The sequence below is a fragment of the Lissotriton vulgaris genome, chromosome 12, assembly GCF_964263255.1.
Source record: "Lissotriton vulgaris chromosome 12, aLisVul1.2, whole genome shotgun sequence".
NCBI classification, from domain to species: Eukaryota; Metazoa; Chordata; class Amphibia; order Caudata; family Salamandridae; genus Lissotriton; species Lissotriton vulgaris.
This window is the reverse complement of record NC_141700.1, coordinates 539281924-539309859: the sequence shown is the minus strand read 5'-3', so window position 1 is coordinate 539309859 and position 27936 is coordinate 539281924. Positions and strand designations below refer to the sequence as shown.

Genomic DNA, 27936 nt, shown 5'->3' with positions numbered 1-27936 from the left:
CTTGCGCTTGGCAAATTTAGATTTTGATTATGGGAGTTACCTAGCCATGTTAATAGTGTCCCGAAAATGGTGCTAGGGCATTCCAGAAAACACTTTCATGTGTCTGAAGGACATTTTCAGTCATTTCTTCATGAATGCAGGTATACAATTAATTTATATGCTGTGTTTAAAAACGAATTTTGAAATCAATTACATTTCTGGATATGTACTGTTAGAGCTTCATAGGTTGTTTTGGGCCATATTTATAAGGCATTTGAGTGTCTTTGATGTTATGTTTTCCTTTTAAAATGGATAGGGTTCCTCATGGGGCCCTGAGCAGTTCATAGCCATGTTATTTAATGGGAAGTGGATAACATGGCTAAGAGCATTTGCTGGAAAATGCATGAATATCGCTGACTGTTCAGCGATATTCATGCATTGCGGCCGTTTTTTTTTGCATTTGCGAGCAGTTCTTAGCCATGTTATCCAATGGAAGGTGGATAACATGGCTAAGAGCATTTGCTGGAAAATGCTTGAATATCGCTGACTGTTCAGCGATATTCATGCATTGCGGCCGTTTTTTTTTGCATTTGCAAGCAGTTCTTAGCCATGTTATCCAATGGAAGGTGGATAACATGGCTAAGAGCATTTGCTGGAAAATGCATGAATATCGCTGACTTTTCAGCGATATTCTTGCATTGTGGTTTACCTTTTTAAATGGAAAGTGTTCTTCATGGGGCAAGTGTCTTGTAAATACGCTCCCAATTGCGCTGGGCAAATTTAGATTTTGATTATGGGAGTTACCTAGCCATGTTAATAGTGTCCCAAAAATGGTGCTAGGGCATTCCAGAAAACACTTTCATGTGTCTCAAGGACATTTTCAGTCATTTCTTCATGAATGCAGGTATACAATTGATTTATATGCTGTGTTTAAAAACGAATTTTGAAATCAATTACATTTCTGGATATGTACTGTTAGAGCTTCATAGGTTGTTTTGGGCCATATTTATAAGGCATTTGAGTGTCTTTGATGTTATGTTTTCCTTTTAAAATGGATAGGGTTCCTCATGGGGCCCTGAGCAGTTCATAGCCATGTTATTTAATGGGAAGTGGATAACATGGCTAAGAGCATTTGCTGGAAAATGCATGAATATCGCTGACTGTTCAGCGATATTCATGCATTGCGGCCGTTTTTTTTTGCATTTGCGAGCAGTTCTTAGCCATGTTATCCAATGGAAGGTGGATAACATGGCTAAGAGCATTTGCTGGAAAATGCATGAATATCGCTGACTGTTCAGCGATATTCATGCATTGCGGCCGTTTTTTTTTTGCATTTGCGAGCAGTTCTTAGCCATGTTATCCAATGGAAGGTGGATAACATGGCTAAGAGCATTTGCTGGAAAATGCATGAATATCGCTGACTTTTCAGCGATATTCTTGCATTGTGGCCGTTTTTTTTTGCATTTGCGAGCAGTTCTTAGCCATGTTATTCAATGGAAGGTGGATAACATGGCTAAGAGCATTTGCTGGATAATGCATGAATATCGTTGACTTTTCAGCGATATTCATGCATTGCGGCCGTTTTTTATCGCATTTGCGATAAACCTTGCTAATAGCAAGGTTTATCTGGGCCTAAACAAACCTTTAGATAAGCTACATCTTATCATCATCCTGAATTAATCATTTAAAATATTAGGGAGAGATTTATGATTGTTCTATGCCTGTTTTGTACCATTGAGTGTCATTTTTGTGATGCAGTGCTGGTGCAAAAGATTTGCTATGTTAAATAATTAGTAGGGCATTAAGTTTTAGATGACTGTTATTCATTTACTGTTTGGTAATAGTGGTTAATAACATTTTTTAATACATTTTTCCACAGATTCAACTGTAGATTCTTTCATAGTTTGGAAAATGCCTACAAAAAATAGAATGAGAAAGGCGAGAAAACGTCAAAGACAGCAGGATGATGTTTTATTGCAGCAGTCCTCTTCCCCAAATACTTGTCAAAACACCAAGAAAGGTCCGGGTAAGAGCACGAAATCATTCTTAAGAAATATTTGTCATAAAAAAAGTATTTCTACAAAAAATGTTTCAGTCCTCAAAAAGAAAAGCAATTTAAATGGAAAGGAGAGACCCATCAAAAATGTTACTGGTAGAGGAAGAGATAACTCTGTGCATGATAGTAGAAGGAAACAACAGTTTAGGGACATTCGACATCGAATGTTCCGTAATAGGATAATAGTTAATTTATTGAAAAATATTTAAAAAAAAAGGCCAACAGAAAGCGGCATTTTATAAGAAGAAGAAAAATGTAGAGAAAATTATTGATCATGCTTTTGAAATTAAGCGAAAGTTGTTTATTTTGGTAATCAATAGAATTAGGAAACTAAGCAAGGTAATTTCTGATTTCAAAACTAAAAGTAGATGGAAGAGAGTAGTAAATCGTACTAACTTTTGTGAAGTTTTTTCCGGAGAATGGATGCATAGTTCTAGTTGTGAGGCATTTTTTAATGAGGAGAGTTATTTTCAGGATAATGATTTGGTGTTTGCAGTTGACACCAGTGGTCGAGCTTATGAAGTGAAGGATGGTTGTCCAGTTGAAAAAGAACAACTTGTGACAACAGAGACAGAAGAGGCGCTAAGTGATGAGGTTTTAGGAAGACGTCCTAAGGGTCCTGTGTACATTTGGAAGTGTAGTTCTATTTGCAGTGTGCGACAGGTTTCCATCAATTTGCTTTGTGATTTTATACGGACATTTAATAAGAAAAGTTTGAAGCAGAAAATGAAGTTGTTGCAAGATTTAGATCCTTGCAGAGTGAGACAAATGACAGGTTTGCGTGGTCATTCACTGGCTTGTCTTTCCAGGAGAGTATGCCAGAGTGTTTTTCATCATTTCAGGATGCTAGCAGTGCATCATAATAAAGTGAGAAAATTAGTGAGAATGTTGTATTATGCTAAGAGTCCAGCAATTATGCTTAAACAATTATGTGCTGCTCTTTTGCATGGTTCTGAAATAGATGTGAAGAATATTTGTGAAGAAATTGACTTTTGTTACTTTGGTAGTAGAGATGAGAATGTTCAAATTGACCCAGAAGTAGAGGGTTATGTTGAAGATAATATACAGGTTTCTAGTTCAGATAATTTTCAGAAGGAAATTGCCACGTTTCAGATGAAATCAAGTGAGAGGCCTAATTTCACTTGTGTATGTTGTCGACGCACTTATTATAAGAATCAGACTAAGTTAGTGGATTTATATGCAAAAACTGAAAGGGAAAATAATAGTGAATGGAAGGATTTTGCCACATACTTGATGGTAGAAAATTGTTTTGATTTGGGAGTGGATCAACGTGTGTGTACTTATTGTTGTAATAAATTAAATCAAAACCAGATGCCTGCTAGGGCAGTTCATAATAATCTGGAATTGGTTGAGATACCTTCAGAATTTAAGGATTTAAATACTTATGAATCTATTTTGATTCAAAGTATCCATCCCTTTCAGGCTATTGTAAGAATGGAGCCCAAGACAGGGAAGTTGCCTCCAGCAGATTTACAGAGAGGATTAAAGGGAAGAGTTGTTTATTTGCCTCTAGATTTGAACAAAAACATTAACACAATTGGAGTTGAGAAAGTGGAAGAGGAACCTCTGGTTATCTTGGTTAATGGGGTTCCGACAAAGAATAAGAAAATATGGCAAGATTTAGTGGATGTTAGGAAAGTGAAAAATGCAACTTTGTATTTGAAGAAAAATAATAAGTACTATAAGAATGTATATGTTGCAGAAGAGGAAGTAAGTGATGAAGAGGATAGCGTTTTGTGTGCTGGCCAAATTGAGAAAGTAGAGGTGTCTAATAGTGAAGAAATATATGAACATTATAGTGTTCATCCTTTGCATTCCAAGGAAGTCATGGGGAATGCTATTGAGTTGTTTCAAATGAAACAAGCCAAAGGGAGTCCCATTAGTGTTTGGGAGGAAAGTTTGGAAGCTCGGTGTTTCCCACAGCTATTTCCCACAGGTCAAGGAGGAAGATATGATGAGCGACCTCGTCAAATTCCTGCGTCTGAATACCGGACTTTACGATTGTATGCAGAAGATGCTAGGTTTCGTCAATGCATTCCCTATTTGTTTCATCTCCTGTTTGAAAGCGATCTGTCTGGACTGTCATATGCAGTGAACCACATCTTAAAAAGTGGTATACAGATGCGAAACATCTCGGCAAGTGACTTTATGCATAAAGTCAATGTCCAAGACAGTATTTTGGATTCTCACTTAATTAATCTCATGGCGTGTCAGCGTGGTACTAATGAGTACTGGTACCGTCGTCATGGTGATTTAAAATGTATGTTGAGGAACTTAGGAACTCCGACATGGTTCCTCACTCTGAGCTGTGCCGAGTATGGCTGGGAAGACTTACTTGAATTTCTACGAGAGGCAAATGGAAATATTGAAAACATTGAATTCAAGACACCTGGAGAACTGTGTTCTTTGGATCCAGTGAATGTATGCAGGTACTTCAATCATAGATTTGAAGCTATGATGTCTTTCATCACAAATAAAAAGAATCCACCTCTTGGAGAGGTGTTGGATTTCTTCTGGAGAAAGGAGTACCAAGCAAGAGGTGCCCCTCATATACATATGTTGTTGTGGATCAAGGATGCACCTAAATTTGGAACAGATCCGGATGACTTAGTGATGAGTTTCATAGAACAGTATTCTACGTGTGCTGTTCCAAACGCAACGGAGAAGAAAAGCCTAAGAGAACAAGTTCTACGTTTCCAAAGCCATCGTTGTGGAAAGTACTGTCGTCGTAAATTCAGAAACAAGGACAAGTTCTATACCAAATGTCGTTTCAACTTTCCACGACCGGTGATTTCTAAAGGAAGAGTGAACAGTTTGATGTCCTCGCTGCGACATAATGTGACGAGGAAATCACCCAAGAATACATACAATTTGAAAAGGAACGAAGAGTCCAAGTACATCAATGACTACAACCCAGTGATTTTGTCCATGTGGAATGCTAACATGGATATACAGTTTGTGGCTGACAACTGTATGGCTGTGGCTCGGTATGTGACATCTTACATCACCAAAAAAGAAAAGACAGAACTGAAGGATATGTGGGAGGACATTTCCCATGAAAAGAGCCTCAGCAAGAAGTTGTACAGTTTCAGTCTGAAGATGTTGTCGCATCGAGAAATCGGAGCTTACGAATGTTCTGACCGCTTGTCTTCAGCAAGTCTCTATGCCAAATCCAGGAGTATCGTTTGGGCAAGTCTTGGTCTTGCTGCAACACGAAATCGAGTTCTAAAACCTGTCCGGGAAATTGAGTATTTGGCGGAAAAGGAGCCAAACAGTACCGACATTTTGAAGACCAACATGTTGGATACATATTATCCAAATCGAAGCAGTCACCTTGAGAATGTTTGTCTATATGAGGTTCTACAAAATTATATATTCAAGAGGAACATCAAAGAAGATATTGAGAAAGGAGTGTATGCTGTAATTGGAAGTGAGGGATGTCTGGTCAAGCAAAGAAAATGCCAATTATTAAACCATCGAAAATTGAGTGGCGAATCTCCAGAAAAAAAGGAGTTTTTCTATTTAGCACTTTTGCAACTTTTCAAGCCTTGGCGTGCAGAAGAGGAACTGCTTGGAGATTTCCTCTGTTACGAAGACTCTTTCAATGCAGCCAAGGAGTCCATAGAATGTCCTGCTTTTCCTAAATATCAAGAAATGCTTACTTTGGAAATTGAGCAGGAAGCAACGATTGCAGCCGAGATTGCCAGAGACAGTTCTCAGGACAGTCAGAGTTCTGTTTCATTGAGTCAAGATCCACTTGGAGGACCTATTATCGAAAATGAAGCTGCCACTGCTATGAATGAAGTAGAAAGAGCCATGGCACATGCTCAGGAGGATTCAGTTAACTTAGAAGACTTGGAAAAACAACTCAACGTTGAGCAGAGGAAAATATATGATGAAGTTACCAAGGAAATTGAGCACGGATTAAGTCATGAGAAGAACGAGTGCTCATGTACATTGTTGAAGCCTGTCCGACTGTATGTGAGTGGAGAAGCGGGAACTGGCAAAAGTTTCCTCATTAAAGCAATTTCTTATTATTTGCAGGAAAGGACTGAGTCATCGTTGTCTTGTGTTGTCACCGCTCCTACTGGACTGGCAGCACATAACATTAAAGGTATTACTTTGCATCGTCTACTGATGCTGCCGGTGGAGCATGACAACAAATTACAATACAACAAGTTATCTGGGGATGCTTGCTGTGAAGTTTCAAGAGTCTTGAGGAAAATGAAACTACTTATCATTGACGAAGTAAGCATGGTTTCCAATGTCATGCTTGCCTTTGTGCATTTGAGAATGCAAGAAGTACTTAAAACTGAATATGATGTGTTATTTGGTGGCAAACACATCATTGTTTTCGGAGATCTTCTGCAGCTGACACCAGTAAAAGGTCAACCTGTGTTCAAAATACTCACGCATGAAGATACCAGGAAGTGCCTAGGGAGCATTGGCAACGTCAATATATGGTTAAACTTCAATTATGCTGAACTGCATGAAAATATGCGTCAGGCAAAGGATGAAGATTACAAGAATATTCTACAAGATATTAGAATTGGAAAAGTGACCGAGCATGGGAAAGAAGCTTTAAATGCACGATTACTGACAAATTTATATCCCAAACAAGAGATTGTGCCTGAGAATATTTTTCAGAAAATTACTGAGAAGAAATCCGGGATATGTTTGATGCCAACTCTTGCAGAATGTGCCATTTTCAACAACAAAATGTTGAATTTAGAAAAGCAAGAGATTGTGAAACTTGAAGCTATCGACAAATTAGAGCATATGGGATCAACAATTATTTTATCAGACAATATGAAATCAAAATTGGATTCATTAGAGAAGACTATATCCAAAACAGCGGGTTTTGAAAAGACTTTGAATGTGTGTTTAAATTGCCGAATCATTTTGAGAAGGAATTTACATGTAGAAAGAGGTCTGGTAAATGGATCAATGGGTAATGTTGTTGATTTTGAGAAATACAGAAATAGAGATGGAATAGAATTTTTAAGAATTAAATTTGATGGCATTGAGGAAGTACAGCAAATTGGTCGTTGTTCTGCTAGGTTTTTGCTTGTTAAAGACTTATATGTTCGCCGTAAACAGTTTCCTGTTTGCTTGGCATATGCGGTGACAATCCATAAATCGCAAGGTTTAAGTGTAGACTGTGCATTGGTGAATATTGGCAGTTCTGTGTTCAAGGAGGGTATGGCATATGTGGCATTGTCACGAGTTAGAACTTTATCGGGATTGTACTTGATTGACTGTGATGTCACAAACATTTGTGCGGATCTAGATTGTGTTAAGGAATACAATAGGTTAAGAAGAGAGTATGCGCCACATTTGCCTCAATATCCTTTGTTTGAGAAACGTGTGGTAGGCCGGAAACGTAGAAATATCAGTAATAGTAGGGAGGTTGTTGCAAAAAGACTAAAAGTCAATGAACCGAAAATTGTTACCAGAAAGAAAGTGGATTCTGTTGAAGATGTTGTCGGTTTTCAATTTGAAAACAGTTCTGGTGTCAACTGCTATGCAAATGTAGTGGTTAATGTTCTCTTTTCACTACAGAGTTTAAGAGAACAGATTCTGTTGAATTCAGAACAAATTTTATGCTGTTTGTTGAATTCTGTTTTCGAGAAATGTAGCAGTGATCGAACAAAAGTAGAAAGTGTGTCTGAAGTTCGTTATCTGTTAGATGAATGTTCAGGTCAAACAGACTTCTCTGAAAATAATCAGCAAGATTGTCAGGAGTTTTTAATGTATATGCTTGATGTATTGCAAGATGAGGGTGTAGATGTAGATCACCTGTTTGGGCTTTCTTATCAATGGCAGCATGACTGCGAGAACTGTTTGGTATCAAGTACTACTAGTGTAGACTCAGAAAGATTTATATATTTAACTTTTCCAGACAGTAAATCAGTGTCCTTTAATAAGCTAGTAAATGCAGCGGATCACAACATGGAGTGTAGCCAATGTAAATGTGATATGATGTCAACATTATTTATACGTAGATATGGCCAGTATGTCATTTTAATGATCCAACGATGTAGGCCTGATGGATCAAAATTGTCAACTTTAATAAAAAAATTTGTGGCTTCTCAGCTGTCAATATCAGGGAGGACTTTTGTAACTGTAGCAATTATCTATCACAATGGTCCATCAACAACATCAGGACATTATACAGCTTACTTAAAGTCTGGAAACGGCTGGTCATTCTGTAATGATTCCGCTGTAACTTTCAAAAAAAAATTGCCGTTTGACCTTAAAAATTCTTACCTGGTGTTTTTAAAACCAAAATTTTAAGTAGAGGGAATGTAAGTCTGCAATGCTGTCTAGATTAAAAATCCAACTATATAAACTTGCTGCAAGTAAGTCTGCTTCATAGTAAGCAGTATCAGTGTCATAGGAAAAGGAGAACATGAGTGACAAAGAAGAGTAAGTTATTAGTAGTCCAGGATTGTGAAAATAATCTCAAATGTTTTCTTTTTGAAAGTTGCAAAAATAGAAAATTGTGGGATTTGATTGGAAGAATAACAAGACTTGCGTATCGCGGCAACATGATTTGGCCTAGTGGAAACATGTGATAGAATGAGAGAAGTCTTTTTTTCTATGTAACATATTTTTCGTATCGATGGAGGTTTTCTTTCAGAAAGTGGCGGGCTGAAAATATTTATAGCACAACAGAGTGGACGCTGTACATAGGAGATCCTTCGACTTTATTGAAAGTAAGTTAATTTTAAGGAGTTTTGAAATCAGATTTCTTAGCTTGTATGGGTTTTTTAAACACAGTCATTTTGATTGTGTTTTTTTTTCCCCGCTGTTACATGATGAATACCTTCAAGTCACTGATTTAAGTGAAATTTGATACATTCTGAGAACAGCAAAAATAAACAATTTAACATGTATAATTAATGTTATGCTTTTTGTACTTATGATATACATTTAGAAATGTGAGGTAGATATGGAGAAGCTGAGTCTTCTGTAAGTGTCAATTTTAATGCTTACAGTGCTGTACTTCTGGGTACTGTTTTTTAAAAAAAAAAAAGAAATAGGCCTCACCTCAAAGAAAGCTCTTGAAAGCACACATCTTATTTGCATCCTATAACAATCATTTAAAATGTTTGACACAATTTTATGATGGTTTTACATCTCTTTTGCGCTGTTATTGCATCACTATTGTGAGACATAAGCAATGCAAAAGAAGCATCATGTTTCAAAATAGGCCTCATTTGTGAGCAGTTCTTAGCCATGTTCTCTTGTAATTACTCCTTTTTTTAAAAAAAAAATAATTTGGGGTTAGCTCCCGGTTCGCGTACCGGAGAGCTAACCGGAAAGCGAACTAAAAAAAACCAGCTTGCCAGAGTGTTACACTTTCTAGCAATTTTTGTAAAAAGGGGAGGTAGTTCTGAAAAGAACTTTTTTTTTTTTTTTTTTTTTTTTTTTTTTACTTTTTTGAACATTATTTCATTTTTTTGGATTTTTTGAACACTTTTTTGTTGTTTTTTTAAAGGGAATGAACAGAAAGAGGTATTGAAAATGGCTCAACAGGAGCAAAAAAAAAATTAAAAATTCTTGCGTTTGGAACATTGGTGTTTTTCGAAAGCAAGATTAATCAATTTCACGCTCATGTTAGCGCATGAAATTAGTGTTCCACAATACAAGCATGTGAGCTTTAGATGCACAAAATTTTTCTGTATGTTGGGCACTGTTTCATTCGCCTCGGCCACTGACAGAGACAGATCAGAAGATGTTGAAGGCACCGAAGTTGGGGGGTTTTGTTGCAGGTCACGCATCTCTCCACGACTGTAGTTCATTGGATGCCACCTCTGCATATGTCGATGCATTGTGTGATTTCCAAAGCTGTACTTTTTGTTTGTTCCTCGGGATAATTTTTTTTTGCAGATAAGGCACTTAGCATATCGTGCATTGACTTTTTTTTCGTCAGAAGGAATGCTAAAAAATTGCCATATAAAGCTTTCTTTCCGATGAGATACCCGGGGTAACTCTTCGACAAATTGTGGTCCCTCTTCTTCCTCCCCGTCTTCTTCTTCCTCTTCCTCCTCTATGTTTCCAAGAAATTGTGGAGGGGGTCCTCTCTTCCTATTAGGAGATGGGGGTGGTGGTGGTGGGGGTGCAGAAGCTGAAGCTACTATTGAAGCCATCACAGAAAAAAATCAGGTCTTCCTTTCACAAAGTTGAAAGTCAGAGTGAGAAAAAAGGTGGGGGCTTTCATCATTTGGGAAAAGAAATAGTTCTAAACCAATGAAAAGTGTTATTTTTAGGTCACATGACCTAGTTTTACATCATTAGGAAACCGAAAGTGAAATGAACCAATGAAAACTTTAATAAACAAGTCACATGACCTGTTCCGCTCACGTTACGCGGAGCGCGCCGCGCCTCGGATAGCTTCCGGTTCGCGGTCCGGAGCACTTCCGGGAGCGCTAACGCGGCGCGTCATTAGACGCATTACGCGACAACGTGATACGTCGCGCTTCCGCGACGCGTCACAGTTGCGCTAACGAAACGTTTACCGGTTCGCGTACTAGATCGCGGCATCAAGATGTGCTAACGGAAAGCTTCCCGGTTCGCTTACCGGAAGCGGAGAAAAAAAATATAAAAAAAAAAATTATCAATAGACATCTAAAATATATTTTTGGATTTAAAGAAGAATACATTTTACAGCTACAAATGTTAGCTTTTAAAAAACCAATGAAATTCACAGAAAAAACCATAGGTTATAGACCATATATAGTTAGGAATTTGCATTTACAAAACCTTGAAAATTCACTGAAAAAACCATAGGTTATAAACCATATATAGTTAGGGATTAGCATTTACAAAACCTTATTTTACTCGCATAAAACCATTGAAATTCCATATATAGTTAGATGCGCTAACTATATATCGCGCACCCGCAATCCACTGCTGATGATGTCACATATTACATCATTCATGACATGGTTAGTGACATCACTGATGACATCACTGATGACATCTCAAATGACATCACTGATGACATCACTGAAAACATCTCATTTGACATGACTGATAACATCACTGATGATATCATTCATGTGATAATACGATGAACCTCTTCAGACTCTAATATAACCTTAGATACAATCAGTGTAAACAGACACTCACAGACTGTCACTCATCCATGGAGTTACTCACACACCTAGTCAGTCATGCAAAGAATCAATCACACCTCCATTTCCTCAAAAACACAGTTATACAAACTTTACTTATTCAAACATATACTAACACATATTTACTCTCTTATACAATCCCTGATACAAGTTCACAATGATCCATACAGCCACTCACACATTCACTGGCTCTTATGCACAGTTATTTATATATGTCAACTCTCACATGTACTGTGTTTTACATATGTACTTACTTTGACATGTAGCACTGAGATATCCATTCACTCACCAATACACTCATGCACACAGTCAACCGCCCATACAGCTGTTTCCACATGCAGTTTTGAACCCATAGATCTAGTGAATCAACTGCTCACACATCTATGCACAGAGTCATACACCTCCCAGCCACCCACACACACACCCAGTCTCCCATACAAATACTTGGGCAACCAATCAATAACCCATATAGTTACTCATATAGCTACTTATCAACACATGCAACAGTTTACAGAACAACAGACATAATAATGCACACATTCAGACAGTTTAGTCACTAACCCATGCACTCAGTGAGACATATTTAATCACTCACTCATACAGTCAGTCATGCAGCTACTAAATCCTTCATCCAGACACTTATACATCCACTCATTCTTCAATATGTAAGACATATTTTAACTTTACAGAAACATACAGTCACTGGATGTTGTCATCAGTGATGTCATCAGTGATGTCATTTGAGATGTCATCAGTGATGTCATCAGTGATGTCACTAACCATGTCATGAATGATGTAATATGTGACATCATCAGCAGTGGATTGCGGGTGCGCGATATATAGTTAGCGCATCTAATTATATATGGAATTTCAATGGTTTTATGCGAGTAAAATAAGGTTTTGTAAATGCTAATCCCTAACTATATATGGTTTATAACCTATGTTTTTTTCAGTGAATATATATATATATATATATATCAATTACATAAAAAATCTAATTTAAAAATTCTATTATAAATGAAAACATAAAACTATTTAAATATCTTTAAACTTACATTTCCTACTCTAATCAGTGCAACAGTTCAGAAAGTGTTGGGTAGTGGAGGGGTAAAAATTACTGTTCTTACTCCAGTGAGTGTAACAGTAGGGAAAGTGTTGGGTAGCAGAGAGGTAACAATTACTATTTCCACTCCAGTGAGTCTAACAGTAGGGAAAGTGTTGGATAGTGGAGGGGTAAAAATTACTATTACCAACCCAGTGACTGCAACGATAGGGAAAGTGTTGGATAGTGGCGAGATAAAATGTACTATTCCCACTCCAATCAGTTTAACAGTAGGGAAAGTGTTGGATAGCGGAGGGGTAAAATTACTATTCCCAATCCAGTCAGTGCAACAGTAGCGAAATTGTTAGATTGTGGAGGGGTAAAAAGTATTATTCCCACTCCAATGAGTGCAACGGTAGGCAAAATGTTGGATAGCGGAGGGGTAAAAATTACTATTCTCACTCCAGTGAGTGCAACAGGTGGGAAAGTGTTGGATAGTGGCGGAATACAATTTACTATTCCCACTCCAATGAGTGCAACAACAGGGAAAGTGTTGAATTGCAAAGGGGTAACAATTAATATTCTCACTCCAGTCAGTTAAAAATGAAAAACAAACAAAATATTAACAAAAATATTTAAAAAATAATAATAAATATAAATATGTTAATATTAAAAGAAAAATATATTTAATAATTTTTAAAACATATATATTATAATTTTACTCATTTGCTGAAATTATGTTCTCCTGACTCTTTAGTCCTGGTTGCAGGGGACCTTAACTGCTCGTTTGAACCTTTGGCAGCAGATGATATTTTGGGAGTGCATGAGGACGATGCCCAATGGGGCGTCCCGCCTCTTACCCTCAGACCTGTGAGGAGATGGTCTCCTGTAGTTATTCAATTAAATGCTTTAATGATTGAAACAGGTCTAAGAGCTGTGAATGGTCGTACTGTCCTCCGATGCTCAGGGAGCAAATACATACAATAGAGTACTGTGCGAGAGCAGGATTGATTATATAATGGTTGACAGGAGAGATTGGAAGTCAGTGATAGATATGGTCATTATACCATCTGTGGAGAGTGACCATAACCCCTTGTCCCTTATTTTGGTGGACCCGTGGACAATTGCTAAAAGGGAGTGGGAAGAATCCCACTGGGAAAGCCTTAAAGATGCTAGTAAAAGTAAGAATGGTAATTTATTCTGGGCACTCGTCAGAAATTCGAATGGCTGTGATTCGAATCAAATCCCGAATAATATCACAGACAGTGATTGGTTTGAACACTTTAGTAAACTCCATGGTGGTAATGCACTGCCTGGAGCCCCAGGGCATTTGAGCGGTGCACTGGATGATGGTTCTCGGCAGGCTGCTCCCATTAGAGTTGATAAAAAAGAGGTTCTGACGGCAATAGCTAAAATTGTATCTGCTAAAGCCCCAGGGCAGGACGGTGTGCCGGGTTACCCTTTTAAAGATAACTCTGATGGTTGGGCTGTTTATTTCAGAAATCTGACAAATGCACTATTAGCAGGTTCACCTGTCCCCAACTCATGGAAGGCGGCTGAGGTGGTCCCTATCTACAAGAAGGGCCATAGGGAGGACCCTGCCAACTATCGCCCAATTAGTCTTATAGACGCTGGGCAGAAAGTGGTTGGTAGGGTCCTCCTGGATAGAATCCTCTCCTGGGCAGAGGAGAACAATATCATCTCACCCTTTCAGGCAGGTTTCAGGGCATGCACAGGCACAGTTGATCAAGCTTTCAGGTTGCTACTCCTTCATTGGAAGGTGGCCACCATTGGCAAAGGCGGTCTTTATTTGGCATTTATTGACTTAAAGATCGCCTTTGGCCTGGTACCCCGTGAACACCTTTGGCTGATATTGGAGGAGATGGGGATTCCTCTACCAATCCTAAATCTTCTGGCACACATGCATAATGGAACCTACGCCTGCATTAGATGGGGATCTCAAGAGCAGAAAACTGACAGAATACCTGTGAATCGAGGGGTACGTCAGGGCTGCGTGTTAGCCCCAACACTCTTCACGCTATTTGTGAATAGTGTGGTCTCCTTTCTGCTCGAAATAAACGCTGATGCCCCGGTCTTGGCGGGTGACAAAGTGCCCACCTTTCTTTTTGCTGACGACACGTTGTTGGTTTCAAAACCCCCCCGTGGGTCTGCAAAGGCTGCTGGATCGTTTCTGTCTGTTTTGTGAGCGGAGGGGCTTGGTTATAAATACCTCAAAAACTAAACTCCTTTATTTCAACCCAAGTAAGGCTTCCAGATCCACCCTCTCCTTAGATGGGGTGTCACTGGAACGCGTAAACGAATTTGATTACCTGGGTATTAGAATCTCACATAATTTAAAGTGGCAACCTCACATAGATAAAATGGTATTAAGTCACAAAAGGGTAGTCGGAGCATTAGGGCGAGAACATCGCACATCCATCTCTGAGCCCATCGCTCCTGCCTTGGATATTTATGCTGCAAAAGCTGTAGGCTGCGCCCTTTACGGCGCAGAGCTGTGGGGCTTTGATTGTGTTGACGCCCTGACCACCTTTGAGATTAGGTTTTTTAGGGAGCTGACATCGCTACCAAGGGGTACCCCCATCAAACCATTACTGAGCGATTTGGGTCGCCGTTCCATTACGGAATTAGCTAGGTTACATCCTCTTTTATACTGGGCCAGGTTATGGCGGACCCCCGAGCTCTCAAAGTATTTGGATGGCTTGAAAGAAGTTATGAACCTTTATGGTGCTCACAAAATCAGCTGGATTCGCAATATAAAGAAGCTTTTGCTTGAATCTGGCCTGCCAACCGATTGGGAGCCTGAGGTTTCTCTATCCAAGGATGAAACTAAACGAGCCTACTGGAAGTGGGTTGATGAAAAAAAATTAAGGGACCGAAATCAAGGCAGGCTGACTGAGGCGTTCATGCAGCATAAATTAAAGGCTCGTTTGGAGCCTTACCTGGATTTCATCAAGAAACCAAGAGACAGATCCCTTTTTATCCAGTTTAGGTTGGGAAACCTCCCCTTCCGTGATTATACGTGTAAGTGGAAGCTCCCGCATCAAACCTCACCTGACTGCCCAATTTGTGAAGGTGCCACTGAAAACATCCCTCATGTCTTTTTTGTATGCCCAGCCTATGCAAAACCCAGACAGAAATGGCTAAAACCAGTGTGTTTACTGCTTGGAACCAGGGATCATTCCTCTGCACTCAGAATACTTAAGGCAGACACTAGTACAACCTTAGTGTGTGGGGTGGCCAAATTTCTGAGCTGGGCTTGGGTGATTAGATCGAAGGCTATTAGATGACCTTAGTATTAGTTGGAATTTTTTTAAAAAATAACTCACAAAGCTGCTCATGTTTAATATGTTTTTAAACTATTTAATGAATTATGAATGGTTTTATTGTAATGTACTTTTTTAAAAACGTAATGTATATGAATTGTGGTTTTATATTTCTAAGTGCTTTTATGATATTCTGTATATCGAAATAAAGCTTTGATGATATTATAATTTTGAACACATATGACAATTAACTACTATATTAAATAAAATAAAAAATGATTTTCAAACAATTAAATATTTTTAATTAGAAAAGTTTTAGCTAGAAACAAAGCATTAATTGCATAAATTAACTTTTTTTCCCTACCCCATAATACTACAATTCAACAACCACATCTTAATTAAAAAAATGTACTTCCATAATTAACATAATTTATTACAAATTAAAAAAATATTATTAATAATTCATTTAATTAAAATTCATAAAAGAAATTGAACTTCCCACATTTTACCCCTATAATTCCCACAACCCACAGCTAAAATTAAACTGTAAAAGAAATAATGACAAAATTTAAACGTATTTACAGTTAAAAACTTGTAGTATTTATCAACTAATTGTAAAGTAAGTAAAATTAATTTACTCCCCAACCTTCACCCCAAAAAAAGGAAGAACCCCCACACAGAAATATAAACAATTACACTAATTAAATATCAATTAATTAATTAATATAAATGATCAATTAATTATTAATTAAACATAAATTACTTCCCACTCTTTCCCCATATAAACCCTACAACCCAGACTTAAAATGGATTACTCAATTTCCATATTCAATTTTCATTTAATAAATAATATTAATTAACTACTAATTATTAATTATTCAAAAATAAATTACTTCCCACCCTTTACGCCTATAAACCCCAACAACCCGCATCTAAAAGAAATTACACAATTACCATAAATAAATACCAATTAATTAATTAATACTAATTAACAACCAATTAATAATGAATGACAAATAAATTATGTATCAACAAAGAGAGGAACCGGGGTGGGCTATTTTTTTACGGGGTCCAGTGTAAAAGCCCTGATACTATGTTCAACAAAGAGGAAACACAGTCCCCCCCCCCAAAAAAAAGGGGGGGTGGGAGTAGGAGAACCAAGCAAGAGAGGAGAAGGGGAAATTCCCCTTTTGGAACTAAAACCCTCACACACCTAGCGAGCTAGGTGTCATGCTTCATCATCTGGGTTTTGCTCCTCGTCAGACTGGCGATGCAATGTCTGACGGGCACCCATGAAGGGGCTCTTTATCGGAGATCTTTTGTTCCTGCCAGTTGGTGCATGTGGGTATGGGGGTTTTAAGGTGAAGTTTAGACGTGAAAGGTGGGTAATAATTAAAAAAGGTTAGGTAATCTGCGAAGCATTTTAATGGTGTGGTTAACTACCTTAATAAAAACAGTGATGAGAAGAGTTACACACTGGTGCAATGATCCAGTGGTGTATATTCTACCTAGTGGTCGACATGTTTCATGCTCTTATAGCAATTCATCAGGACCTAAAAAAATACAAACTGTGCTACACAAAGTGGAGGGACAATACTACCTTCCACTGGAAACTTAGGAGCAGGCCACAGGGTTCTGCTGTGTCCTAATGGGACCCCACTAAGGTCACTAGCGGGCTTCAATGCTATTCTCCCGTGTAATGGCACCTTAGTGGCAGGTAACCTGTCCGCTGGACGGGCAACGACCATAAACCAACCCACACGTGGTTGGGGGGGATCGAGAAACAAATATTAATAGATAAAAAATAATCATTCATTTATTATAATTAAATTACTTCTCACCCTATTCCCCTATAAACCCACAACCCGCTTTAGAACTAAAAACACAAAATTAAATTAAAATAAAATTGATAACTGCTAAAAATGTAACACATATATTAAAAAACAAAAACAATACTTATACAAAAAATTTACATCACATACATTCAAAATATAAGCTAAAATGCATAAAACTAATTAAAAAATCTATATTTTAAAGAACTATATTTTTGACAACAATATTAATGACTTCTATATTTTTGAAAACTGTATTTCTTACCTTAAATTCAATATTCTGGACCACGATATTCTTGCTGTCGATATTTCTGTGTCATGAAATTTCCAACTCTACATTTGTGTAAGTTGACATTTCCAACTCCATATTCTGTCTGAAAACTGGGTTTTGGATGGGTAGCATTTTAAAATCTAATGATCTTCAATTTTTTGCTTGAAATATCTGGGTTTTTTTTGGTAAAACATTTTGACATATGATTTTAATATTTAAAGAAAATAAGATTTGATTCTGTTCAAGAAATAGTTTTTATCATTTTAGCTTTTTTACTTTTTTATTTAACATCATTTCTTTAAAATTGTAGTTATAATGTTCAAAATCTGAATTAAACTTTTGTGTTTTTATAAATGAACGTCACTTATTATATTTTTCAATTATTTATATTTATATTGGTTTTATATTTAATTCATTTTATTTAGAGATCTTATTGACATTAATAAGTAATACATTACTGATACTGATTTATTGTTATTTGTTTACTATTTATAGACTTTTTTTCTTTAATGGTGATATGTTTAGTCTGTGAATAGTATATTTGACCCCTCAAAAATAAATATTTTCTACAATGCTGTTCATTTTGGATTAATAGTGCTTCATTTGCCCACACCCTGCCCGCTTAGAGTCCAACACTTTCCCAGGTGGTAATGATATGGAGTGGGAATATTGAATCTGACCCCTCTAGATTCAGTCTCTTTCTACCATTTTGTATAGGTTGTATTTGGAATAGTAAATATGCCCCACCCGTCCAACATTCTTCCCAATGTTACATTAGTTGGGAGTAGGAATATTAAATCTGCCCACCCATCTGATTTATGTATTTTCACCAATGTTATTTTGGCTTTAGTTATGTTGTTATATTATGTGAATTTGTAGAGCATGGCTAATCACCCACGAGGGTATCCAGGCACTGAGTAGAGCAGGCCTGGGGGGAGTACATTAGGCCTGTTTTGTCTGGAAGAGCCTTGACCTGAAATTCCTTTGGAAGTCGAAATCCATCAGGGAGGGGGAGGTTCTGAGGTGTTTAGGGAGGACATTCCAGGTCTTGGCTTCAAGGTATGAGGAATGTCCTCCACTTCGGGTCTTCTTGGTGAGAAGGGGTGTGCTCTTGCTTAGGATGTAGATCGAAGGTGTCTGGTGGGTTGGTAGAAGGTGAGGCATGGAGATTGTTGAGTTGTGGGGGTATGTGGTTATTTCACGGATGTTCAGGATAAGTCTGGCAGTGGTGTTCTGGGTGGTTTGGCATCAGTATAGGACAAGGGATAGGATTTCAACATATGGCCAGATTCCGATCTCGCTAGGAAAGCCCTCCGTACGAATCAGATCCGGAGGGCTTTCCGACCGATACGTATTCCCAGAGTCCGAATAAGCGAGTACGATGTAGCCGTATGCTTACGGACTCTCATTGATCTCTTTGGGAGCCTGTGTACTGATGCGCACACAGGCTCCCATAACATAAAGGGGTGGGAGGAGAAAAGCGTGCACCCTGTGGCCAGCCCCCCATTGTGCTGGCCACACTGTGCATGCCTGGGTAGGGGGGACCCATGAGCACACCCCCGTGACAGATTCGGAAGACCCCGGGTGAAGGGGGGCCTGCTGTTGCCCCTTGAAGAATGATTCTGACAACCGTTTCGTCTCGCTGAGACCAAGGCGAAGCAGCTGTCCGAATCGTACTCCCTCAGTCAGAATCCGTCTCCATTGTGCGGCACGATTTGGCTACGTATGAGTCGTACGGACAGGTTTGGGTCCTGGAAACGATTCGGTCGACGCATATGCGATCTTCGCATCGTACTTGGTTGTACGGACCTGTGTACGAATTGGTCAGAAACAAGGACTACGAATCGGATCCGGGAAATCCAAATCCGATTCGGAGGCCTTCCAAACAAGATCGGAATCGGGCCATTAGAGTAGTTTTCCATGATCAAGTCTATTTGTGATAAGAGCCTCGGTGGCTGTTCGTGTGGTGTTCAATGGGATCAACTTGAAAATCATTTGCAGGATGTGAATACATGACGAGGAAATACTTTTGATATGCCTACTCATGGAAATGTTGGTGTCCAGGGAGATCCTGTGGTTCTTGGAATGGTCCGCAGGGGTGGGTGGGGGGTCAAGTTTGGAGGGGGACCAAGGGGCATCCCGCAGGATTTGGTTGTTGAGTTAATCAAAGGTGCACATGGATTACTGCAGCCAGATTAAGGCCCCATGGCTGTTCAGTCACAATCAGTATGATCCATCTTAAATCCAGCCTCCGTAAGTACAATTCTCTATTCCCAACTGTGGGGCTTTTTTTTGTTCAACATTCTGGATTCCATAGAAACACATGTTACCTATATCACTGGCATTTACCTCCCACAGGTGTTTTGACATAGAGTATACAAAGTCTGTATTCCTTACGGCTCTTATGGGCTGGAAAAGTCATCGCTTCAACTTGTTAACCATGCTCCCAACGTATCTCTTCCCACAGGAGCATTCCAGCACATAGATCACAAACAGGGTTTCACATGTTATCCACTCCTTGATGTTGCTGAGTTTACTGTGCCGTGTCTCAAATTGGGTATTGTTGCGAGCATACAGACACACTTTACATCTATGTCACTTCCAGAACCCCTTCTTGTTGTTGGAGAGCCAGTTTGAATTTCCCATGTTTCCATCTCTATTTCTCTGCATATAACTGCTCATGAGTCTATCACCCTGGGAGGGTGTTTATTTGTCTGTGATACTGGGGTACTCCGGTAATAGATCCTTAAGGGTCTCATCTAATTTCACAATCCTCCAATTCCGTCTCATGAGTTCCCTTGTTTCCTGGTTTGTTGAATCATATTCAATTATGTACATTGTGTGTCTAGCATCATTCTTGTCTTTCACAGTTTTGGGTTTGACTACCAGTAGATCTTCCCTTCTCCTCTTCCTTTCTCTCTTTAGGGCATTGTCCAAACCCTTTCTTGGATAGCCCCACACTTCAATGTGTTGACCATTTTCACAAACTTGTACCTCAAATTCATCCATCTCTGAACAGTTTCTTCTTGTCCAGAGGATTTCCCCATAGGGGACAATCCATTTTAATGCACATGGGTGTTCGCTGTTGCTATGGAGGATACTGTTGCTACTGGTGATTTTGCTTTGAATTTTTGGGCAAATTCTGTTATCCTTCATGTACATACAGATGTCAAAATAGTTACTCTCCTGGTTAGTGATGTCGAAGGTGAACTTGAACTTTTGGGGTTGTTACTCAGAGATTCAATGAACAATTCAAAGTTCTTCCTGTCACCCTCCCATATCAGAAATAAATCATCGATATAGCAGACCCACATGAGGACCTGGTCCATTTGTATCATGTTCTGATCATTCCACACAGTCTCCGCCTCCCACCAACCCTTGGTTAGGTTTGCATAGGTTGGCACAAAGGACGTGCCCATGGCAGTGCCTTGTTTTTGGAGGCAAAAACTCATCATTCCTATTATTATTTTAGAATGTTCCAATAGTGACAGTGATCGTGATAGGTTCTCATCCCAACTGAATGCTGACTACACTTGTACAGTGACACAAGATCAGATTTTGCCATCCAATAATCTGACTTTCAAGGTATACCATCAATCCTGTTGAGGAAATCAAGCAAGTCTCTTAAATAGGATGGCAGCGTAGTTAGGTATGGACAAAGGAAGAGATCAATGAATCTTGATGTATTCTCAAGGAGGACTCCAATTGAATTGACCATTGGCCTCCTAGGTTGATTCACTTTGCAGTTATGGACTTTAATTAATAAGTACATTGTTGGTGTTATAGGGTGGTCAGTTCTTAAGTACAAGTACTCATTGTCGTCCAGCAATTCCCTTTAATGCCAACTTGCCAGTTTCTTACAGAACAACTCCATAAATTCCTTTGTGGGGTCATAGGAAAATTGTTGGTAGTTTTCCGTGTTCCCCAGTTGTCTCTTAGCTTCCACTGTATTTTGTTCTTTTCTTAATGTGACAATATTGCCCCCTTTGTTAGCGGATATAATAATAATGCTCCCACCAGCCATCTTTGGTCATTTTGCTAGGTTTCTTCCCTTCCTTTTGAGTTGTTTTTCATTGATCCTATTTAGCCCCTCTGTCATTATTTCTTGGAAAACATCTATCTTATTGCTAGCAGGAAGCTGAGGGAAGAACTTAGAGACTTGGGTTTGCATTTACTTGTGAGTGTCTCATCCGTCGTAATCCCCACAAATCCACAGAATTCTGAGTGTCTGAGTCCATCCCATTCTCTAGATCTTCTTGTGTCAATATATATATATATATATATATATATATGTGAGCAAGGTTACTCTGTTAACCGAAACGCGTCATAGTAAGCTGTTGGATAAATAAAGACCTGACATTTCCACGCATTTTATGGTGTCCGTATCCATTTCTTCTCGTTCTGGCCGGCAAGGCGTGGAACCAATTATATATATATATATATATATATATATATATATATATATATATATATATATATATATATATATATATATATATATATGAATTTCACTTACCTTACCATATACTTACCTTGTGTTGAAAAGACACACATTGTAAAGGCACTCGTTGTAAAGGATTTGCATTGTAGAGGCATTGCATGGGAAATTAATCATGGTAAAGGCATGCGTGGTAAAGGTATGCATTGTATTGTCATACATCCTTGATTGCGAGATGTTATATAGTTACAATGATTATCCTCTGTTACTTTAAATATATTTTGACAATAATTCATCAAAATATTCTGAACTTCTTTTTTTAATTATCTTAATTCCTTTTTTGGGAGCTTTTTATGGTGGTATAATAAGGCACAATAGGCTGTTAAGTGTTTTTCTAAACTACTAATCTGCATGGGAGGTTGGGCACTTCTGTTTTTTAATTTTTATTTTTAAGCTTCCGTGGGTAAGCGAATGCCAACCCTGATTCAACAACAGAACAACCAATTTCTTTTATTTTTTTAATTATTCCCTTGTTGACAGGCACCAGGACATGTGATACAATGCTTTGATCTTAACTTCTACAAAACAGCGAAATTTAGGACTACTAAAGAGGCAATCAATATACAAGTGACAAAGAAGTAAGATGTTTAAAATACCCAAAATATACAACTATCCAATGGTTGCTAAACTTTCTTCTCTCTACATATCTTTTACAATAATGTTAGCTGTCACTTGGCAGTATAAGTGTCTCATTGTGTTGGGGTCAAAATTTCAGGCAAATTCACAACATATGTTTAGTGCTATATTAAATGAATATGTCCTACCTAGAGGGGGCTACTTTACGCCTCTGCAAATTAGGATCTATTTTGCAAAACAGAGCACACACACCTTTAATAGACATATTTCTAATAGTGAATAATGAAAGTATTAAACATTTATATTTACTTATTATCTCAACAATAAAACATTGCAATGCTGTACTAACTGTTCGATGGTCACAGAAACTAAATCTCAAAATAACTTAAGAGATTTTGCTCACTGGTATTGAGTATAGATGCAAGTTTCTTAGTGCTGCTAATTTATGAATACAGAATTTTAAACTAATACATATGGTGTACTACACTCCTCTTAGGTTGTATGAATAGAAACACAAAACTATTCACAATGATCCAGAAGGAGACCAGATACGGTGGATGATATTAATATGTTTACTCAGTGCACAAAACTTGAGACAAATTTGGAAACGTATTCTGAAGAAGTTGACTGGTATACTTGTAGCAGATTTTCCATTTAACAATCTATCTATTATGTTAGGGAGAGATCATAATATTAGATCTTAACATACTGGTTTATGCTTCATTGATTTAGTTGTTGCTCATCTTAGAAGGGCAAAAGATTGGCTCGATTTCGTAACCTCTAATTGGGAATTTTGGTTTTCTAAGATGTGTAAGGTACCAAAATTGCTATGTACAAGGGAAAAGGGTTGAAACTCAAGAAAAGGTATGATGATCTGGGTGTCAATAATGTCATAATGAAATAATTGTGTTAATGTTATGGATTTAATACATTTGATGGAAATAGTCAGTTCTGTAGATTTATGTATGCTGTGTTAGCTCTTATTTTGCATCTTCTTTATATTTTTTATGTTTTTCATGGAATTTCTAATTGTCAAACACTAGTGAAGATGTGATGACCATCTTTGGTTTTGGATGTAGAGGAGATGCAGTGCTCCGGTTTCAGCACTCAAACACTGATTATACACTGCAGGGCGCTAAGTACAGTTGAAGTAGTACTAGCAATACTTCTGGCTTAACATATATAGATATTTAGTTCTAAACTCCCCTTTGAATGGCACATAAAAAATAGAAAAATAAGTATTGTCATAACCAAGTGATATTGTGGGAAATGGCCCAATGTGATGGTTGAGAAGTAATGTAGGGAGAAGAAGCTTTACCTGCCTTCATCCAATCTTTTTTTCTTCTTCTTTTTCATATATAAGTAAATAAAAAGCCCAAGGATTGACAAAACGATGAGGGCAACTGGAATAATGAAATACCCAAGCACCCGCGATTCCGGTGGAGAACCTAGAATAAAAGAAAGAAAAATATTGAATTGAAACAGTTATGATGGCATAATTCCAGACATCACAGAATCAAACTAACTCATGAAAAATTGGCCCTTAGGTAAAACCCATCAAATGAACACAATAAGATATGTTATCATTGTAAATTTGATATTTGGTGGCTCAATTGACTAGTGCATCCACGGCAGGAATTTATTTGATCTCATAGTCACAGATTCACCTTCAGAGGTCGATGAAATGAGTAGCATTGAATTGGGTAACAATACACTTCTCTTATTCAGTGTGAGGTGGCTCCACAGGTGTGAATAAGACTCTTGAAGCACTTTTATGGTTTTCATCGCACCATGGTAACAATATTTTTGTAGAAAAACAAAAACGGCAATCACCAAGGTGTAAACATTACAGTCAAAGCATCAAAAGTGTATTGGTGTTTGACAATGGCATCAAAGCATCAAGAGTATAAAGTGTTGGTATCAAAGCGTCAAGAGAGTATCGGTGTTTGACACTGGTGTCAAAGTATCAAAAGTCTATTGGCGTTTGACACTGGCGTCAAAGTTTCAAGCATGTATTGTGTTGGTGTCAAAGTGTCAAGAGGGTATCCTTGTTTGAAACTGGCATCAGAGCATCAAGAGTTTATCAGTGTTTGACACTGGCGTCAAAGTGTCAAGAGTGTATTGGTGTTGGTGTCAAAGTGTCAAGATTGTATTGGTGTTTGACACTGGTGTCATAGCATCAAGAGTGTATTAGTGTTTGATACTGGCATTAAAGTGTCAAGAGTGTATTGATGTTTGATACTATCGTCAAAGTGTCAAGAGTGTATTGGTGTTTGACACTGGCGTTAAAGCGTCAAGAGTGTATTGGTGTTTCATACTGGTGCCAAAGAGTCAAGAGTGTATTGTGTTTGACACTGACATCAAAGTGTCCAGAGTGTATCTGTGTTTGATACTGCAGTCATAGAGTCAAGAGTGTATCGGTGTTTGGCCTGATGTAAAATGTCCTCAAATCCATCTTCTCATTTAGGGGTCTATTAGTATGTTGGGCGAAACGCCACCGCCCGCATGGTGATCCACCTGATATTTTCCACTGCCCACATCCCATTTTGCCCGCCATATTACGATGTCGGGGGGGACTCTGACGGACGGAAAGACCGTCCGCCAGTTTTCCGCCTGTCAAACAGGAGACTGGGCAGAAAAGGGGTATAATATGGTGGCAGTGTCTGCAGGACACTGCCATCCATATTGTAATGCAGGCAGGATGTGTCTTTCCATGGCGGCGTTGCCGACATGGAAAGGCATGCGATGCCTGAATTTGGGGGCCTGTTACGGGCCCTCAGGGTGTTGGGGGTGCACATGGGGGGTACCAATGGTACCCCCCTGCATTTACATGCACAACATGGCAGGCACCACGTGGTGCTTGCCACGTTGTGCATGCAAATGCACAAATGCCTTTTTTAGATTGCGGTGGGTGCTGCTGAAAGCACCGCCTGCCGCAATGTAAAAAATGCTGGATGCGCCCGCCTGTGTGGCGGGCGCATCTTAATCAGCATCACGGGACCGCCGTAAATATGGCGAGCGATCCCTTTGGCCGTTGCGGTGGTGAGTGGACAATTGTAATAGACCACTCACCGCTATCTGGTTACTGTGAACTGCTGCTACTCGTGCCTGGCGAGGGATCTCTACCTCTGCTCACCGATTGTGTCCTGAGCTGCTGTGCCTGAGCTGACGCTGTCTCTGTTTGTTGCTCCGTGGCGCGCCTCCCCTTGACTCGCTGGTGTGAGCGTGAGCTGCAATCCGCAAGCTCTGCCTGTCGCTCCCAGCTGGAGTCAGAAGGGTTGAGGCTGGGCAAAACTACAGCGCGCCTAGCCTGGGGGACTGCGAGGACCAGAATTCCAAGCTGGGATCAGCTGGTTCCTCTTCCCCCAGGCGACACGCCCACGGACACGCCCACTGACGAGGCAGGATAAGAATTCGTGACACCCGCTTCGCGGGCGCCACTCACCGCTATCTGGTTACTGTGAACTGCTGCTACTCGTGCCTGGCGAGGGATCTCTACCTCTGCTCACCGATTGTGTCCTGAGCTGCTGTGCCTGAGCTGACGCTGTCTCTGTTTGTTGCTCCGTGGCGCGCCTCCCCTTGACTCGCTGGTGTGAGCGTGAGCTGCAATCCGCAAGCTCTGCCTGTCGCTCCCAGCTGGAGTCAGAAGGGTTGAGGCTGGGCAAAACTACAGCGCGCCTAGCCTGGGGGACTGCGAGGACCAGAATTCCAAGCTGGGATCAGCTGGTTCCTCTTCCCCCAGGCGACACGCCCACTGACACGCCTACTGACGAAACGTACAAAAACCAATTAGCCTTCCGCGGCGCGGGAAGCGCGCGGGACCAAGCGCGGAACGAAGCCCGGACAAAGGGCGGGCCGTCTGAGGCCGTCCGGGGACGACCGAGGACGGGACGGGCCACCCCACTAACGTTCAGGACACTACTCAACTAAATTCTGATACCGACGTGGAAAACCCCCCCATTCCTTACTGATCAACTGAGACTGTGAGATAAAGATAAAGTTATTACAAATACACAAAACCTGCTGCGACTACTATAAGCCATAAAGTAGATTTCCGGTCCCAAGAATGAGGGCTCTAAAAAAACTACGCTCACGAACAATCTATATGAGGCGTATGGGGACAGACGCAGCTGTAAGAAAATCTGTTGACAAATCACTAAAACCTGGTCAAATATCAAGTACTCCAGCTATAAGTCAATACTTCTCTACCCTCTCCAAGAAAAAGTGTCTTTCTCCATATTCAACTGATGATCCAAATAAGCTGGATCCTTCAAAAAATAAGGTTGACCATGATTCGCTACATCTCTCAGATCAGAAACCCAATAAACAAGGTCAAATAACAACTGAAAGTTATTTGGCAAATTTCTCTCTCTTGGAAGAATGTCAAAAATCATTCCCAGATACGTCTCAAATAACATCTATAACACCTATAAAAAACCAGGACAACGACTTATTCTTTGATGTATCAGTAAATCATCACACGAAGACCGAAGAAGAAAAAACAGAAATATTGCTAAGTCAAAAACATCCACTAACCAGTTCACCAGAAAAATCGCCTAACCTTTATTCTAATCTGGCCAACCTATCAGCCCCTAATTTCATAAATCCAAATTCTGAAAATATTGCCTCTCCCTTGTCAAAAGCACTTTTTTCATTGCAAGAAATTTTGGAATCAGTACTAACTCATCTTGGTCAAATTTTAGCAAACTCGGACGATACTTTAGACGTACAAATAGGAATACTTAAATTCCTGGTTGAAGAAAAAAAGAAAAAAGATCTAACTAAAGTCTCACCAAAACAACCCGGAGCAGTCGAATCACAACAAATAGATAATTTTCATAAAAATGGAAGTGCGACCCCAAAACAACAGGAAGCAAGCACGCAAACGAACGACGTACTAATAATTAAGACTAAAACTAAGGGACTAAGAAATAAGGAAAAACCTCTTATCACATATTCACTTAAAAAACTGTTCAAAGAAGAATCGGAAACCATCACCGAAAACAAAACTAAACATTATCCTATCTTTTCGAATAAAGTAACCGATAATAATCGTGATCAGATTACCGGGGAAAATAAAGCAGAGTTATCGGGAGTAACTGCCGAACAGGATTTCAGCCAAGGAGGACAGTCTGAAAAAAGTAACACTAGGGAACAAGTAAGGGGGAAGAAGAAGAGAAAACCCTTGAGGAGAATACAGAGGAAAAAAGGGAATAAGCTTAAATTCCAAAAAT

The 27936-nt window shown here is 39.1% G+C and overlaps 1 protein-coding gene across 3 annotated transcripts in view; it reads right to left on the bottom strand.

Annotated features, from left to right (window-relative positions):
* Window positions 1-27936, bottom strand: part of LOC147677686 (SLAM family member 9-like) — a 479844-nt gene that overhangs the window by 232524 nt on the left and 219384 nt on the right. For 2 of the 3 annotated variants that reach the window (XM_086945330.1, XM_086945331.1), the window contains exon 4: window positions 24025-24150. The exons of the other annotated variant lie outside the window; for it this stretch is intronic. In XM_086945330.1, the coding sequence (XP_086801456.1) occupies window positions 24025-24150 (126 nt within the window). The remainder of the gene's footprint in view (window positions 1-24024; window positions 24151-27936) is intronic. 3 annotated transcript variants of the gene reach the window in all.